General features: G+C 46.0%; 1 protein-coding gene across 6 annotated transcripts in view; it reads left to right on the top strand.

The window, feature by feature from the left end:
• Positions 1–4,350: 4,350 nt before the first annotated feature.
• Positions 4,351–15,132, top strand: part of Eif4b (eukaryotic translation initiation factor 4B) — a 42,139-nt gene continuing 31,357 nt past the window's right edge. For 5 of the 6 annotated variants that reach the window (XM_045152383.1, XM_004649878.2, XM_045152381.1 and 2 more), the window contains exon 1: positions 4,351–4,488. In XM_045152383.1, coding sequence (XP_045008318.1) covers positions 4,476–4,488 — 13 coding nt within the window. In that variant the 5' untranslated portion in view covers positions 4,351–4,475. The remainder of the gene's footprint in view (positions 4,489–15,132) is intronic. The other variant, XM_004649879.3, reaches the window with a different exon arrangement.

Here is a 15,132-nt window from a genome sequence, read left to right on the forward strand (position 1 = left end):
AGAGGCCCTGTTGTACTCATTCTCTCTCTTCCTCTCTGCTCACAAATAAATAAATATGCCCTTATTTTTATTTATTTATATATTTTTGTTTTTCAACGTAGGATCTCACTCTAGGCAAGGCTGACCGGGAATTCACTTTGTAGCCTCAGGGTGGCCTCAAACTCACAGCGATCCTCCTACCTCTGCCTACCAAGTGCCTGGATTAAAGGCATGTGCCACCATGCCTGGCTAATATTATTTTTTTAACTAAGGAGAAGGTTGGGGTGGAGAAATGGCTAAGGCTCTTCCTACAAACTAAGGACCCAGGTTCACTTTCAATACCCACATAAATCCAGTTGCACAAAATGGTACATGCATCTGGAGTTCAGTTGCAGCAGCTAGAGGCCCTGGTACATCCATTCTGTTTCTCTCTGTGTGTCTGTCTGTCTGTCTCTCTCTCTCTCTCTCTCTCTCTCTCTCTCTCTCTGCTTACAAATAAATAAATTTCTTAAAAGTGTAACTTAACTCTTGTCTGGATAAATGCATATATTACTTTCATCAAATTGCCCTGAAAGCACTACACTTAATGTTCATACTCATATATTAATGCTACTCTCATTTCTGGTTAGAGAAGCCTCTCTTTTCAGATGGCAATGACCACTGGGATGACCCAAAAGGCAACATAGTGCTGAGAAGAAGGGACGGAGGTGTGTCAAGCACTGAAACATCTCACACCCTCCAAGGCTCAGGGTCCATTGCCGAAGAGGTGGTGGAAAGAATGTAAGAGCCAAAGAAAGGGTACCACTCCTTATATACAACTGTCCAGACAGAATTTGGCTTCGATATCCAAGACCTTGCAGTGCCTAGCAATACCCACACAAGACCCTCATAATAGAAGAAAACAGTGATGACATCAAATTAAAAGAGAGACTAATGGAGATAGGGAGGGAATATGACAGAGGAGCTCTGAAGGGGAAAGCAGGGGAGGGGAGGGAAATATCATGGTTTGTTGTCTGTAAGTATAGAAATTGTCAATAAAAATTTATATATAGGGCTGGAGAGATGCCTTAGTGGTTAACCGCTTGCCTGTGAAGCCTAAGGACCCCGGTTCGAGGCTCGGTTCCCCAGGTCCCACGTTAGCCAGATGCACAAGGGGACGCACGCGTCTGGAGTTCGTTTGCAGAGGCTGGAAGCCCTGGTGCGCCCATTCTCTCTCTCTCCCTCTATCTGCCTTTCTCTCTGTGTCTGTCACTCTCAAATAAATAAATAAATAATTTAAAAAAAATTTATATATATATATGAATGTATATATATATACATACATACATACATAAGCTGGACATAGTGACACATGCTTTGAATCCCAGCACTTGGGAGGCAAAGATATGATTGCTGTAAGTTCCAGGCCAGCTTTGGACTATAAGAGTGAGTTCCAGATCAGCTTGGGCTACAACAAACCCTACCTTGAAAAATCAACACCAAAATAAAACAAAACAATGATATAACTAAAAAAATTAAATTAAAACCAGGATGGGCATAGTGGCTCACACACTTAACCCCAGCACCACTTGGAAGGCAGAGGTTGGGGGAACATTGTGAGTTTGAAGCCAGCCCAAGACTACATAGTGAATTCCAGGTCAGCCTGAGCTAGAGTGAGACCCTACCTCAATTAAATAAATAAATAAATAAATAAAGGAGAAGACAAGCTGAGCAGCAGCATTCATTACCCTCTACTTCTTTTGTTTTTTCCTACATCATCACATTTCAGATACCAGCCTTCAAATTCGTCAGCATACGAAGACTCTCTACTCTGGAACCAGCTATCAGCTGGGTACCCCATCATCTTTTTGTGGTTCTGGGGACTGCACCCAGAGCCTCTCATAGGCCAGGCAAGCATTCTGTCACTGAGCCACATCCTCGGCCCTTTGTATAATGTTTTTTTGGAGATGGTCCCCAGTGTTGGTAGCATTTTTTTTAAACTAGGATAAAGAGCCTCTTCCCCCCCCCCCCCCAGGTAGAATCTCACCCCCGCCCAGGCTGACCTGGAATTAACTATGTAGTCTCAGGGTGGCCTTGAACTCACAGCAGTCCTCCTACCTCTGCCTCCCACGTGCTGGGATTAAAGGCGTGCGCCACCACACCCAGCTGCCTTCCTTTTTTTTTTTTTTAATTGTTTAAAACACTGTTTTCATTTTAATGATATGAGTTGGTAACAAATATACAAAATTGTCTTTCACATTCCCATGCATTGTGTTATGAACCAATTGAAAATGCTGCACTACAAACTCAGGCTTCTTTGTACACTTAGCTCAGTTACTGTCATTTGTAAATAGAGGTATTTCTGCAAACATGCATTTGTGAACACAGATGTCAGAAGCTGTGCGTGTCAGCTAATACACAAACAACAGTACACACTTCATTTGTGCAGTTGTGTGTCAATGTACCTGACACAGAAGCAGCTATCCTGGGGGCAAGTTCACTCTATTTTGAAAAAACATTTTTGTGAAACAAGTGGAAATACAGCTTAAGACTCAATTTGCATTCTGCAAACACGGTAAAATTCGCAGTTTATGTATCTTAAAACAACTTTTGGGAAAGCTGCATCATTAAGTCACCCACTGTGCCTTCCTTTTTAAAAATTTTATTTGTGTGTGTGCGTGTGCATGCACACACATACACACAAGCCATGGCCTCTTGCCAGGACAAACAAACCACAGATTGGCCACTTTCTGGTATTGCTCATGCAGGGTTGTTGTTGGTTTGGAAACTGAACCCTGTCAACAGACTTTGCAAACAAGTACCTTTAGCCACTGAGCCATCCTCCCACTTCCTTGTTTTGTTTTCTTGAGACCAGGGTCTCACTCTGTAATACAGGCTGGGGTCTATTAGCACCAATCCTGTCTCAGCCTCATGAGGCATACACTGCAATAACGGGCTTTGCAGCTTGCGTTTTATTGTATGTATGCGTGTGTATGTATGTGCATATATATACACACACACACAGAAAAATATAGAGAGAGACAGAGATAATAGGTGCACCAAGTCCTCTTGCCACTGCAAATTAACTCAAGGTGCATGCTCCACTTTGTGCATCTTGCTTTAACTGCTGAGCCACACCTCTCTAGCCCTGCAGCTGGTATGTTATTTATTCATATATTTTCTGGGCTTTTTTTTCAAGGTAGGACTCACTCTGTACTTTCAAGCTGGCCTCGAACTCATAGCACTCCTTATACCTCAGCCTCCCCTTGTTGTGCTACCACTCTAGGCTTGCAGCTTGTATGCTATTTTTATTTATTTATGAGAAGGGGAGGGAGGGAGGCAGATAGAATGGGTGAGCCAGGGCCTCTAGCCACTGCAAACGAACTCCAGACGCATGCACCACATTGTGTATCCAGCTTACGTGGGACCGGGAAATGAAACCTGGGTCCTTAGGTTTCACAGAGATGCTCCTTAACCGCTAAATCACCTCTCCAGTCCGCAGCTTGTATTTTAAAATCTCATAAATGTCACTTCCTCAGAGACCTTCCCCACAAGGCAATAAATATAGTTACACCCAACCATCTCATTATTACCTTACTTACAAATGTGAGTAGCATTTGTAGTATTTTAGGGTAGCTCAATGGAAAGCCACAAGTCTGTTAACAGTGTCTGGCACATGATTGGTGCTCAGCATTTTCACTGAACAACTAATTTAAAACAGATCATTAGGTACAAGAAACGTGGCTAGAACTCGGCTTTGAACCTACTCAGTGAATCAGAGGATTAAACAAGGCGAAAGTCCCCGGCAATGACGCGTTCAGTATTTACTTTCACTTTCATTCTAGCAACGCCTAAAACCATCTTTCCGCGGGATGTCGGGTTCGTTTTGGCTTTCTTTATTTATTTGTTTTGTTTTTCGAGGTAAGATCTCGCTCTAGCCCAGGCCGACCTGGATGGAATTCACGCTGTCGTCTCAGGGTGGCCTCGAACGCACAGCGATCCTCCTCCCTCCGCCTGCCCGTGCGCTGGGATTGAAGGCGTGCGCCACCACGCCGGGCTTTCGTTTTGCCCTTAAGAAAAAGCGTGACTTTAAGAGGCAACTCAGAATCTTTCCTCTGAGAACATTAATTGTGGCACACCCATTCTAGATTCCAGCCCAACTCGGTTCCATGGAACCGGCCCCCGCCCGCCGCTCGCGCCGGAAGTCGGAGCATCACCAGACTCCACCCGGGTCCCAGAGCCTGCCCGACTGGCCGCGCTCAGCCCCACGTAAAGCGTGAGGCTTCGCGACAGCGCAGGCCCCACCCCTCTGGCCACATGTCGCGCTGGACTTCCCGTCGCACGCCGCGCCACCTCCTCGCGCTGCTTTACGAACCCGAGGCGGCGGCGCCCCGCCTCCCGTCTCCGTCCTCCGCTCCCCGCCCCCTCCCGGGTTCGCGTCTCTAAGTCCGTCGCGCCCGCTATCATCACGTGATTGCTCCATCCGGGTCCTTTGCGTTCTCTCTCCCTCTCCCAACATGGCGGCCTCAGGTGAGTGAGCGGCCGAGCGCGACCAAGGATCACGCTCCGAAACCACCTTCCGGGCTCGATCCACACCTTGCTGGGGGTCGGGGGGCGGGTGGCACCGGTTTTCCTTCGGGCTCGGGGGCTGCGGCGGGCCGGCGGCACCGCCGTGTCAGGTTCTCGCCTCGGGATGTTTAGGGGGGAGGGGAAGGTGTCCCTCCCCTCCCCCTCCCCGGACCCTTCTCGCCCCTTCTGCCCCGGGGTTGGAGTAGGCAGCCCTGGCGGGCCGTGACTTCCCGGGGAGGAGGAAGCGCAGGAGCCGGGAGGCGCGAGGCCTGCTCGTGGATGGGAAGCACCGCGCCCGCGTGGAGGGGGCGGCGGGAGGAGGCGGTTGGCGCGCGGACGGGTGCACATTAGACCACGTCCCCGGGCGCGAGGCCGTTGCGGGCCGGGGGGGGGGCAGGGAGCGGGGGGGGGCGGTTAGAACCCCAGCGCCGGTCGGTGGAGGGGCGGAGGACGACTGTGGTGCGCGTGCGCGGCCGGAGCGCTCGGGGCCGCGGGGAAGACGCGCCTCGAAAGCATGCGCTGGAGTCCAGATGGAAAGGTCTAGTGCACTCGTGGCTTTTTGCTCATTTCTGCACTTGGACCTAACGCCCTGCGGCCGTGGTTAGAGTGTGGCCCAGCCCCTGCTCCGGTTATCAGAAGTTTGGAAGTTGGAGAATTAGGGGACCCCCCCCCAGTTGGGTGCGCCCACGTGTTAGGGGAAAAGCAGGAGTACGCACCTAGATTCCTCTCTGCTCTTTAACTCCGTCCTAATTCAACATGTTCCTATCGAGTGCTCGCTATTCCAGACACAGTATGGTGAACGAGATGGGGGTCCTTGCTGTTATAGGGCTGCCATTTCGGTAGTTTCATTGGCAAGCTTCACCTTTTTTTTCCCTTTAGTTTTCTTACATAATTGTAATGTCTTATGGCTATATGCTTCCATTTCCTGACATGACCTTCTATTCCGCAAAAAAAAGAAAAAAAAAACTGAATTGCTCTTTTTTTCCCTTTGCTGTTGTGAAGATTGAGCCCAGAGCCTTGTGCATGCTGTGCAAACACGCTAGCCTTGAGCCCTGTGGGTATTGTGGGTATTTATTTGATCCTCTGTGAGGAGGTCATGCGAGGAATTGGGGTCTCGCCTGATGACTGCTCACATTTGAAGGTTACACTGCAGGAGGAATTAGGATCAGAATCTTGGGAGACTTCTGATTTCTGCTAGATGAGCTTGGAAGCACTAGGGCACCATTTAAACTTTAGCTTCTCAAATTGACCAAAAGCATTCAGATTTTAAACTGGTTCTGAAAAGTACTTTTATTTTTTGGCCTAGGTTTATTATCTTCACAGTTTAGTATTTTAAATTAGTGAAATCTGTGTTTCACTTCTCTTTAACTTTTATAGACTTGAGGTGAAAGACAGCAGTTTGTGCCTTAGATTAACCCTGGTGAGTGAAATTCAGATTGGTTAGAAAGGCTTGCCCAGTGGTGACCCCTTTAAATGTTATTCCATACATACCCCTTGGAAGACCTCATCTCTTTTTTTTTAAATATTTTTTTGTTCATTTTTTATTTATTTATTTGAGAGTGACAGACACAGAGAGAAAGACAGATAAAGGGAGAGAAAGAAAATGGGCGAGCCAGGGCTTCCAGCCACTGCAAACGAACTCCAGACGCGTGCGCCCCCTTGTGCATTTGGCTAACGTGGGACCTGGGGAACCGAGCCTCGAACCGGGGTCCTTAGGCTTCACAGGCAAGCGCTTAACTGCTAAGCCATCTCTCCAGCCCGGAAGACCCCATCTCTTAATTTGGCCTAGTATCTGAGCACAAGGTGTTACTGCTTAGTTTGTCCTTGAATTTATCAAACTTCTTTTCTCCATTTACTTTGGCTTTGTTAAGTAACCAGTGTTGGAAACAGGTCTTGGGTTTTCACTACATAAATACACAATACAACTTTATAGATCTCTTTCACTGATCAGTGAGACCGGAGCAATCTTTGAAGCAATACTAGGGTTTTTTGTTGTTTTGTTTTTTGCTTTTCAAGGCAGGGTCTCAGTCTATCTCAGGCTGACCTGGAATTCATACGTATTCTCAGGGTGGCCCTGAGCTCACAGCCATCCTCCTATTTCTGCCTCCCAAATGCTGGGATTAAAAGGCAAGCACCACCATGCCCAGCAAGCAATACTAGTTTCCCTATGACCCACTGTTGACCTTTAATAACTGAAAGTATTTCAAAACTTGAATGAAAATAATCATTTGAATAGTCTCAGCCTGGACATTTAATTATTCTTTTTTTTTTTGCTTGTTTAGTTTAGTTTTGTTTTTGAAGTAGGGTCTCACTGTGGTTGGGCTGACCGGGAATTCACTATGTAGTCTCAGGACGGCCTCGAACTCACATGACTCCTCCTCTGCCTCCCATAAAATCCTATTTTAAAGGAATGTCCTTTGAAAAAGGCCAACTAAAAAATTAAATGGGCACGATGTCCCAGCACTCGGGAGGCAGAAGTAGGAGGATTCATGTGAGTTCGAGGCCGCCCTGAGACTACATAGTGAATTCCAGGTCAGTCTGAGCTAGAGTGAGACCCTACCTTGAAAAATAAGGCTGGAGAGATGGCTCAGCAGTGAAGGTACTTGCCTGCAAAGTGTAACAACCCAGTTTTGTCACCCCAGTTTCCATGTAAAGCCAGATGCCCAATGGCACATGCATCTGCAGTTCATTTGCAGTAGCTAGAGGCCCTGTCATACCTATTATCTGTCTCCTCTCTCTCTCTGCTTGAAAATAAATAAAAGAAGCCCAGCATGGTGGCATATACCTCTAATCCTAGAACTTGGGAGACAGAGGTAGGAGCATCACTGTGAAACTCTCAAAAAAAAACAAAAATAAATAAAGGGGAGAAAAGTTTTTTTAAAAAAATAAGGTTTTAGCAGGGCATGATTGCATATGCATTTAATCCTAGCACTTGGGAGGCAGAGGTAGGATCACCATGAGTTTGAGGCCACCCTGAGACTACATAATGAATTCCAGGTCAGCCTGGGCCAGAGTGAGACCCTACCTCAAAATAAATAAATAAAATAAGGTTTTAGGTGGGCATAGTAGTTCACAGCTCTAATCCCAGTACTCAGGAGGTTGAGGCTAGCCTGGGCTACATTAGAAGATCCTGCCTCGCAAAAGAGGGGTGAAGAGATGGTTTAGCGGCTAAGGCACTTGCCTGTGAAACATAAGGACCTAGGTTCAATTCCCCCCATAAACCAGATGCACAAGGTGGCACATGGGTTTGGAGTTTGTTTGCAGTGACTAAAGTCCCTGGCATGCCCATGCTTGCGTTCTCTCTCACTCAAATAAGTAAAATAAAATAATAAAAAAGGATGAGCTAGGCATGGTGGCACATGCCTTTAATCCCAGCACTCGGGGAGGCAGAGGTAGGAGGATTGCTATGAGTTCAAGACCACCCTAAGACAAATAGTGAATTCCAGATCAGCCTGGGCTAGAGTGAAATCCTACCTTGAAAAAAAACAAAAAAAAGTGGGGGGTCAATAAAAGGACTGGAGAGATGGCTTAGTGGTTAAGGTGCTTGGCTGTGAAGCCTAAGGACACATGTTTGACTCCCCAGATCCCATGTAAGCCAGATGCACAAAGGTGAGGCAAGTGTGAAGTCGCATATGCCCGCTAGATGGCGCAAGTGTCTGGTGTTTGATTTCAGTAGCTGAGGCCCTGGCATGCCAGTTTTCTCTTAAAAAAAAAAACAGTAAAGTTTCCACTGTAAGTTTTAGTTGTTAAAGCCAGTTTACCTTGATTCCCAGTGTCTTTACTGTAAAGTGAACTCAGTTTATCTACACTCCACTTGGCAATAGAGGATCAAATGTTGGCTATAGACTATTTAAAATGCTTCAAAATTGCAAGTGGCAGGCAGGGCAGATGGCTCATGGATAAACTTCCTGCTGCTTAGCTTGAGTACCTACCTGAGTTCTGTGCCCTTTACACCTGGAGGAACCTGGCACAGGATGGCAGGTGCAGACAGCCTTTCATGGCAACTAGTGGGCCAGCGCAGCAGTGAGATCCAGACAGATAAACCCCTGTCTCCAATGAGATGGAAAGGCAAGGACAAACCCAAAAAAGTGTTTCAAGGATGGCATTATGTTATTTTCAGATTATCTATGTTCATATTTGCTCTACCATGTATTAGTGTGCAAGTAGTAAACTTAGATTTGGATAGTTATGGCTAAAATTAAAATACCTCAGGAGAACTCAAGTAGAGACTTAACCAAATTTTTTTTCTTTTCTTTTCTTTTCTTTTTTTTTTTTTTTTTTCCCCAAGGTAGGGTCTCACTCCAGCCCAGGCTGACCTGGAAATCACTATGTAGTCTCAGGGTGGCCTTGAACTCACGGCGATCCTCATACCTCTCTGCCTCCCGAATGCTGGGATTAAAGGCGTGCACCACCATGCCCAGCTTTAACCAAATTTTTTTAAAGGAAGATTATTTATTTATTTATTTATTTATTTGAGAGTGACAGACACAGAGAGAAAGACAGATAGAGGGAGGGAGAGAGAATGGGCAAGCCAGGGCTTCCAGCCTCTGCAAACGAACTCCAGATGTGTGCGCCCCCTTGTGCATCTGGCTAACGTGGGACCTGGGGAACCGAGCCTCAAACCGGGGTCCTTAGGCTTCACAGGCAAGCGCTTAACCTCTAAGCCATCTCTCCAGTCCTAAAGGAAGATTTTAAAATTTTTATTTACTTATTTATTTGTGAGCAGAGAGAGAGAGGAGAGAGACAGACAGAATGAGCAAGCCAGGGCCTCTAGCCACTGCAGACGAAACTCCAGATGCATGTGCCCCTTGTGCATCTGGCTTACGTGGGTCCTGGGGAATTGAACCTGTGTCCTTTGGCTTCACAGGCAAATGCCTTAACTGCTAAGCCATCTCTCCAGCCCCAGATTTTTTTCTTTTTGGTTTTTTGAGGTAGGGTCTCACTCTAGCCCAAGCTGACCTATAGAATTTACTACGTAGTCTCAGGGTGACCATTCTTAAGGCATTCCTCCTACCTCTGCCTCCCCTTGAGTGCTAGGATCAAAGGCGTGCTCCACCACACCCAGCTGTTGTTTTTTGAGGTTGGGTCTAACTCTAGCCCAGGCTGAGCTGGAACTCACTGTCTAGTTCCAGGCTGGCCTTGAACTCACAGCAGTCTTCCTACCTCTGCCTCCCCAGAAAGGCGTTAACCACCACACTAGGCCTGTATATTCTTTAATAGCTTTGAGAGATAATTTACAAGCTAATGAATGATATAAATATGTATATGTATTGAGTTGTGTGAGTGCCAGCATGTGCCTGTCGTGGTGCACGTGTCAAAGCAACCAGCCTCTGGAGTGTCCTCACCTTCTGCCTTGTTTGACACAGGGTCTCTCATTTCATTGCTGCCAACTAGCCTGGCACCTTAGCTTCTACAGGAGTCTCCTGTTTCTGATTCTCTTCTCTGTAGGCATGCTGGGACATGTAGACATGGCTTCATGTGGGTTCTGGGAATGTGATTTCAGCTATGCTGTGCAGCAGGTGCTCCAGCCTCATCTTTCTAAGATGGCACAAGTGCTTATCGGTGATTAGGTATGTGTGTAAATATGAGCGCATCCCAAAGCCACTTCCTCAGATTTAACAATAGACATTGCCAAGGTCCTAATAGTAGGAAAATGCCCAAAGCAAGAACTTTAACTTGTATTCGTGTGTGTCTCTGAAGAGGTCAGGTTGAAAACACTGGGTTCAGAGTGGTCATATGACATGCAGGGGTTGACATAAAGCTCATTATTCCTGATTTAATCTTGAGCCTCTGCTAAACCATAACAGTGCAGTAAAAGATCTCTAACATTTTGCATTGTATTAAGTATTCTTGTGGCTGAACAGTGTAATTGGTCTCATTCTGAGCACTCTGTAATATGTGTGGACTCCTGTATTATAATTTGGGACATTTTTATAGGAGCACCAGAAATGGTTTTATCTAATTATCCTGTAAAATTTTCTTTTCTTTTTTTTTTTTTAAGTGTGTTTGGTGGATCTTAACCCCAGGCTTTGCATATGCTAGATACTCAGTACTAGGGTAGTAGCAACAGCCTCTGCCCTGGGCATTTTTTAGATCTTCCTGGAGACATTTGGCCATTATGATCTCATCTGAAACCATTTCATTGCCCCAAAAAGAAATACCTCACTCCATTATGAGCATCACTCCTGCCTCCCCAGTTATTTCTTTGGATTTACCTCTTGTGGACACGGTATAAATAATAGAAGATACGGTCTTTTTCAGTCTTGCTTTGTAGAATGGTTCAGTACTCCTTTTCATTGCCAAATAATGTTCCATTGTGTTTTATTAATTAGTTGATAGGAATTGGGGGGTTTTCCCTTTTTCTTGATTGAAAGTCCCATGAAAACAAATGGAACTGGAAGGATCTAAATTTAACCTTCACTTTTAAGGCAAGAGCTAGCTTTGTAGCCCAGGCTAACCTTACTCAAGGTGATTTTTTTTTTTTTTCCAAGGTAGGGTCTCACTGTAGTCCAGGCTGACTTGGAACTCACTATGCAGTCTCAGGGTGGCCTTGAACACAATCCACCCACCTCTGCCTCCCAAGTGCTGGGATTAAAGGCGTGTACCACCACACCCGGCAGAGGTGATCTTTTTATCTTTACAGGCCTGCCCACCACATTTGACTTACTTATACTATTATTTTAAGTAGTCTTCTCTTTGGACGTAAAGAACCAGTAGCCAGTCTAGGCATTTCCTTTCCTTCCTTTTTGGTTTTTCAAGGTAGGGTCTCTAGCCCAGGCTGGCCTGGAATTCATTATGTAGTCTCAGGGTGGCCTTGAACTCACAGTGATCTTTGTACCTCTGCCTCCTGAGTGTTGGATTAAAGTTGTGCATCACCATGCCCAGCCTTTTCTCCCTGTTTGAGATAGGGTTTCATACTACCTCAGGTTGATATGGAACTTTGTGGCCCAGGCTGACCTTGACCTCTAGTTCCAGCCTAGGTTTAAGAGAGCCTTACTTGGTGAGCCAGGGTTGTGGTGCACATCTTTAACCCCAGCACTTGAGAGGCTGAGGTAGCAGGATCCCTTTGAGTTCAAAGCCAGTGTGGGCTTCAGAGTGAGTTCCAGGTCAGCCTGGAGATGAGTGAGATCCTGCCTCAAAACAAAAAACTTGCTCTGTAATCCAGACTGGCCTCAAACTAATAGCAGCCTTCCTACCTCAGCCTCTCGTAAGCCCTAATTGAAGTAAAAATATCACTTAGAACAGTGGCTGTCATGCTGAAGATAGAGCTCAATGGTAGAGTGCTTGCCTAGTATATGTGAAGCCCTGGGTTTAATTTGATCCCTAGTACACACCAAGAGCTTTGGGAGGGGGGGTTCAAGGAAGGTCTCACTCTGGCCCAAGCTGACCTGCAATTAACTATATAGTTTCAGGGTGGCCTTGAACTCACAGTGACCCTATATCTGCCTCCCAAGTGCTGGGATTAAAGGCATGCACCACCATGCTCAAATCCAAGAATTTTTGATGTATTTTAACTTGGCATAGAGGCACAAGTACCATGAGTTTCAAGACGGGTTGCTGGGGAATGGACTTAGCAGTCAAAAGGCACTTGCTTGGAGCTGAAGAGATGGCTTAGCTTGCTGCAAAGGCTAAGGAGCCAGGCTTGATTCTCCAGGTCCCACATAAGCTAGATGCACATGGTGTCAGATGCACCTGGAGTTGGTTTGCAATAGCAAGAGGCCCTGGCGTGCCCATTGTCTGTCTGTCTCATTCTCTCTCTCTCTAATAAATAAAATTTTTAAATAAAAACAGCTTTAATTTTTAGCTCTTTACTTTTCCTTCAGATCCCTGCTCTGATAAGCCCTGATCCTCATCTTGGCCCTGCTTGGCTGAGCCCATGGGGACCCCCAACTCCCCCATGGGGTCTCTGTTCTCTCCTGCCTTCCACGTGGTGGAGCTCCCTGTACTTTTCTTCTCTTTCTCTTTTTTTGAAGCAAGCCCAGCACACTGGCCTTTTTTTTTTTTTCTCTTGAGAGAGAGAGAGAGAACCGGTGTGCTAAGGCCTCCAGCCACTGCAGTTGAATTCTAGACGTTCATGTCACTGCATCTATCTAGCTTACATGGGGCCTTAGGCTTTACAGGCAAACACCTTAACCTCTAAGCCATCTCTCCAGCCCAAAAAAGCCAGGTGTGGTGGTGCACGCCTTTAATCCCTACACTCGGGAGGCAAAGGTAGGAAGATTGCCATGAGTTTGAGGCCACCCTGAGACTACATAGTGAATTCACATCAGCCTGGGCTAGAGTGAGACCCTACCTGGGGGAGGGGGGGAAACAGTCATTCTGATTTTAGCTGGACAAGGTAGCTTGGGAAGCTGAGGTAGGAAGATCACTGAACTAGAGGCCAGCCTAAACTAGAGAGGGAGTTCCAGATTAGCTTGGGCTAGAGAGAGAGAGACCCTGCCTCAAAAATTTGTTTTGGAAATGCTTTTTTTTTTTAATTTTAGGGAGAATTGCTGCACCAGGGCCTCAGTCACAACAATCAAACTCCAGACGCTTGTGCCACCTAGTGGGCGTGTGCTGCCACCTGGCTTATGTGGACCAGTTGGGCCTCAGGGCGGCCAAATGTGCTCCACCTTGTGCTCTCCTATCAGCTTGCCCATCTGACTCATGTGGGATCTGGAGAGGCTTTTTAAAAAATATTTTACTGTGGGTCATGGTGGCACACACCTTTAATCCCAGCACTTGGGAGGCAGAGGTAGGGGGACCATTCGTTTGTTTGTTTGTTTGGTTTGATTTGGTCTTGTTTGTTTTGTATTTTATTTGGGCTGGAGAGATGGCTTAGCAGTTAAGGTGCTTGCCTACAAAGGCAAAGGACCCAGGTTCAATTCCCTGGAATACACGTAATCCAGATGCATGAGATAGTAATCACATCTGGAGTTTATTTGCAGCAGCTGGAAGCCCTGGTGCACCCATTCTCTCTTTAAACACTAAGTCATCTCCAGCCTGTAAATACTTATTTTTAAATTTTTATTTTTTGCTTATGTGTATGTGTTATATGCTTGGGGTGCTTGCCTGCCATGGCTGGAGCAGAACATTGGGTAGCAATCTCCACCTGTTCTCATTTTATACTTGAGTCTTATACTGATATTGACACTTGCTGATTTTTTTTTCAATTTTTATTTATTTATTTATTTGAGAGCAACAGAGAGAAAGAGGCAGATAGATAGATAGATAGATAGATAGATAGATAGATAGATAGATAGATACATACATACATACATACATACATACGGAACAGGCACACGTGCGCCCCTTGTGCATCTGGCTAACGTGGGTCCTGGGGAATCGAGCCTCGAACCAGGGTCCTTAGCGGTCCTGGGGAATCGAGCCTCGAACCAGGGTCCTTAGCTTGACAGCTTGACCGCTAAGTCATCTCTCCAGCCCAGCACTTGCTGATTTTTTTAAGAACTAGGGTGATTATTTTGTCTATTAATTCCCTTTGCGGGTTACAGGCTTGCTTGGCTACTCCCTCGCTATTTACATGAGATCTGGAGACTTGAACTAGGGTGGTTTTAGGACCCCCTCCCTGTTTGCACTTACCTATCTCTTCAGCTCTATTTCTTTCTCTTTTTTTAATCAGAGGGAGACCGTGAGTGAGAATGGGCGTGCCAGGGCTTCCAGCCACTGCAAATGAATGTGCCATTATGTGCATCTGGTTCATGTGGGACCTGGAGAATCAAATCTGGGTCCTTAGGCGTTGCAGGCATGTACCTTAACTGCTAAGCCATCTCTCCAGCCCAAGCCTTATTTCTTAAGATCTTAATTTTAACCTTATGGTATTGTAGTCAACTTCTTATTGCTGGCAGAAAGCACCCAATCAAAAACAGTTTATGGGAGGAAAGGGGTTATTTTGGCCTGCAGAATGGAGGGAAAGATCCATTATGGCAGGGGAAATGATGGCATGAGCAGAGGTTGGACATCATCACCTGGCCAACAGCAGCAGGAGAGTAAGCCAGACACTGGCAAAGGGAAGCTGGCTTTAGCACCCATAAGCTTGCCCCCAGCACCACACTTCCAACAAGGTTCTAATTCTCAAATTGCCATTAGCTGGGGATGAAGCACTCAAAAAACATAAGTTTATGGAGGATACCTGAATCAAATTAACACATGTGGATATATATAAAGATTTTTTAACCCCATCTGGGTCGATATGGGTTTAATCTTTTTAGTGTTTAAAAGAATAACATTTATTTCAGCCAGGTGGGATGAAGGAAAATCATTGAGTTTCAGGTTAGTCTGGGCTACAGTGAGGCCCTTTCAAGTATTTTAAAAATATTATATATGGGCTGGAGAGATGGCTTAGCTGTTAAGTGCTTGCCTGTGTCGCCTAAGGACCTGGGTTTGAGGCTCGATTCCACAGGACCCACATTAGCCAGATACACAAGGGGGCGCACGCATCTGGAGTTCATTTGCAGTGGCTGGAAGCCCTGGCGCACCCATTCTCTCGGTGTGTCTTTCTCTCAGTGTCTGTCACTCGAATAAATAAATAAAAATTTTTTAAAGGTGTTTTTAAAAACTATATTATTTATTTCTGCTTGTATACATGTGTGTATGGGCCCTCCAGGG

Source organism: Jaculus jaculus, chromosome 6, assembly GCF_020740685.1.
Source record: "Jaculus jaculus isolate mJacJac1 chromosome 6, mJacJac1.mat.Y.cur, whole genome shotgun sequence".
Classification (NCBI taxonomy): Eukaryota; Metazoa; Chordata; class Mammalia; order Rodentia; family Dipodidae; genus Jaculus; species Jaculus jaculus.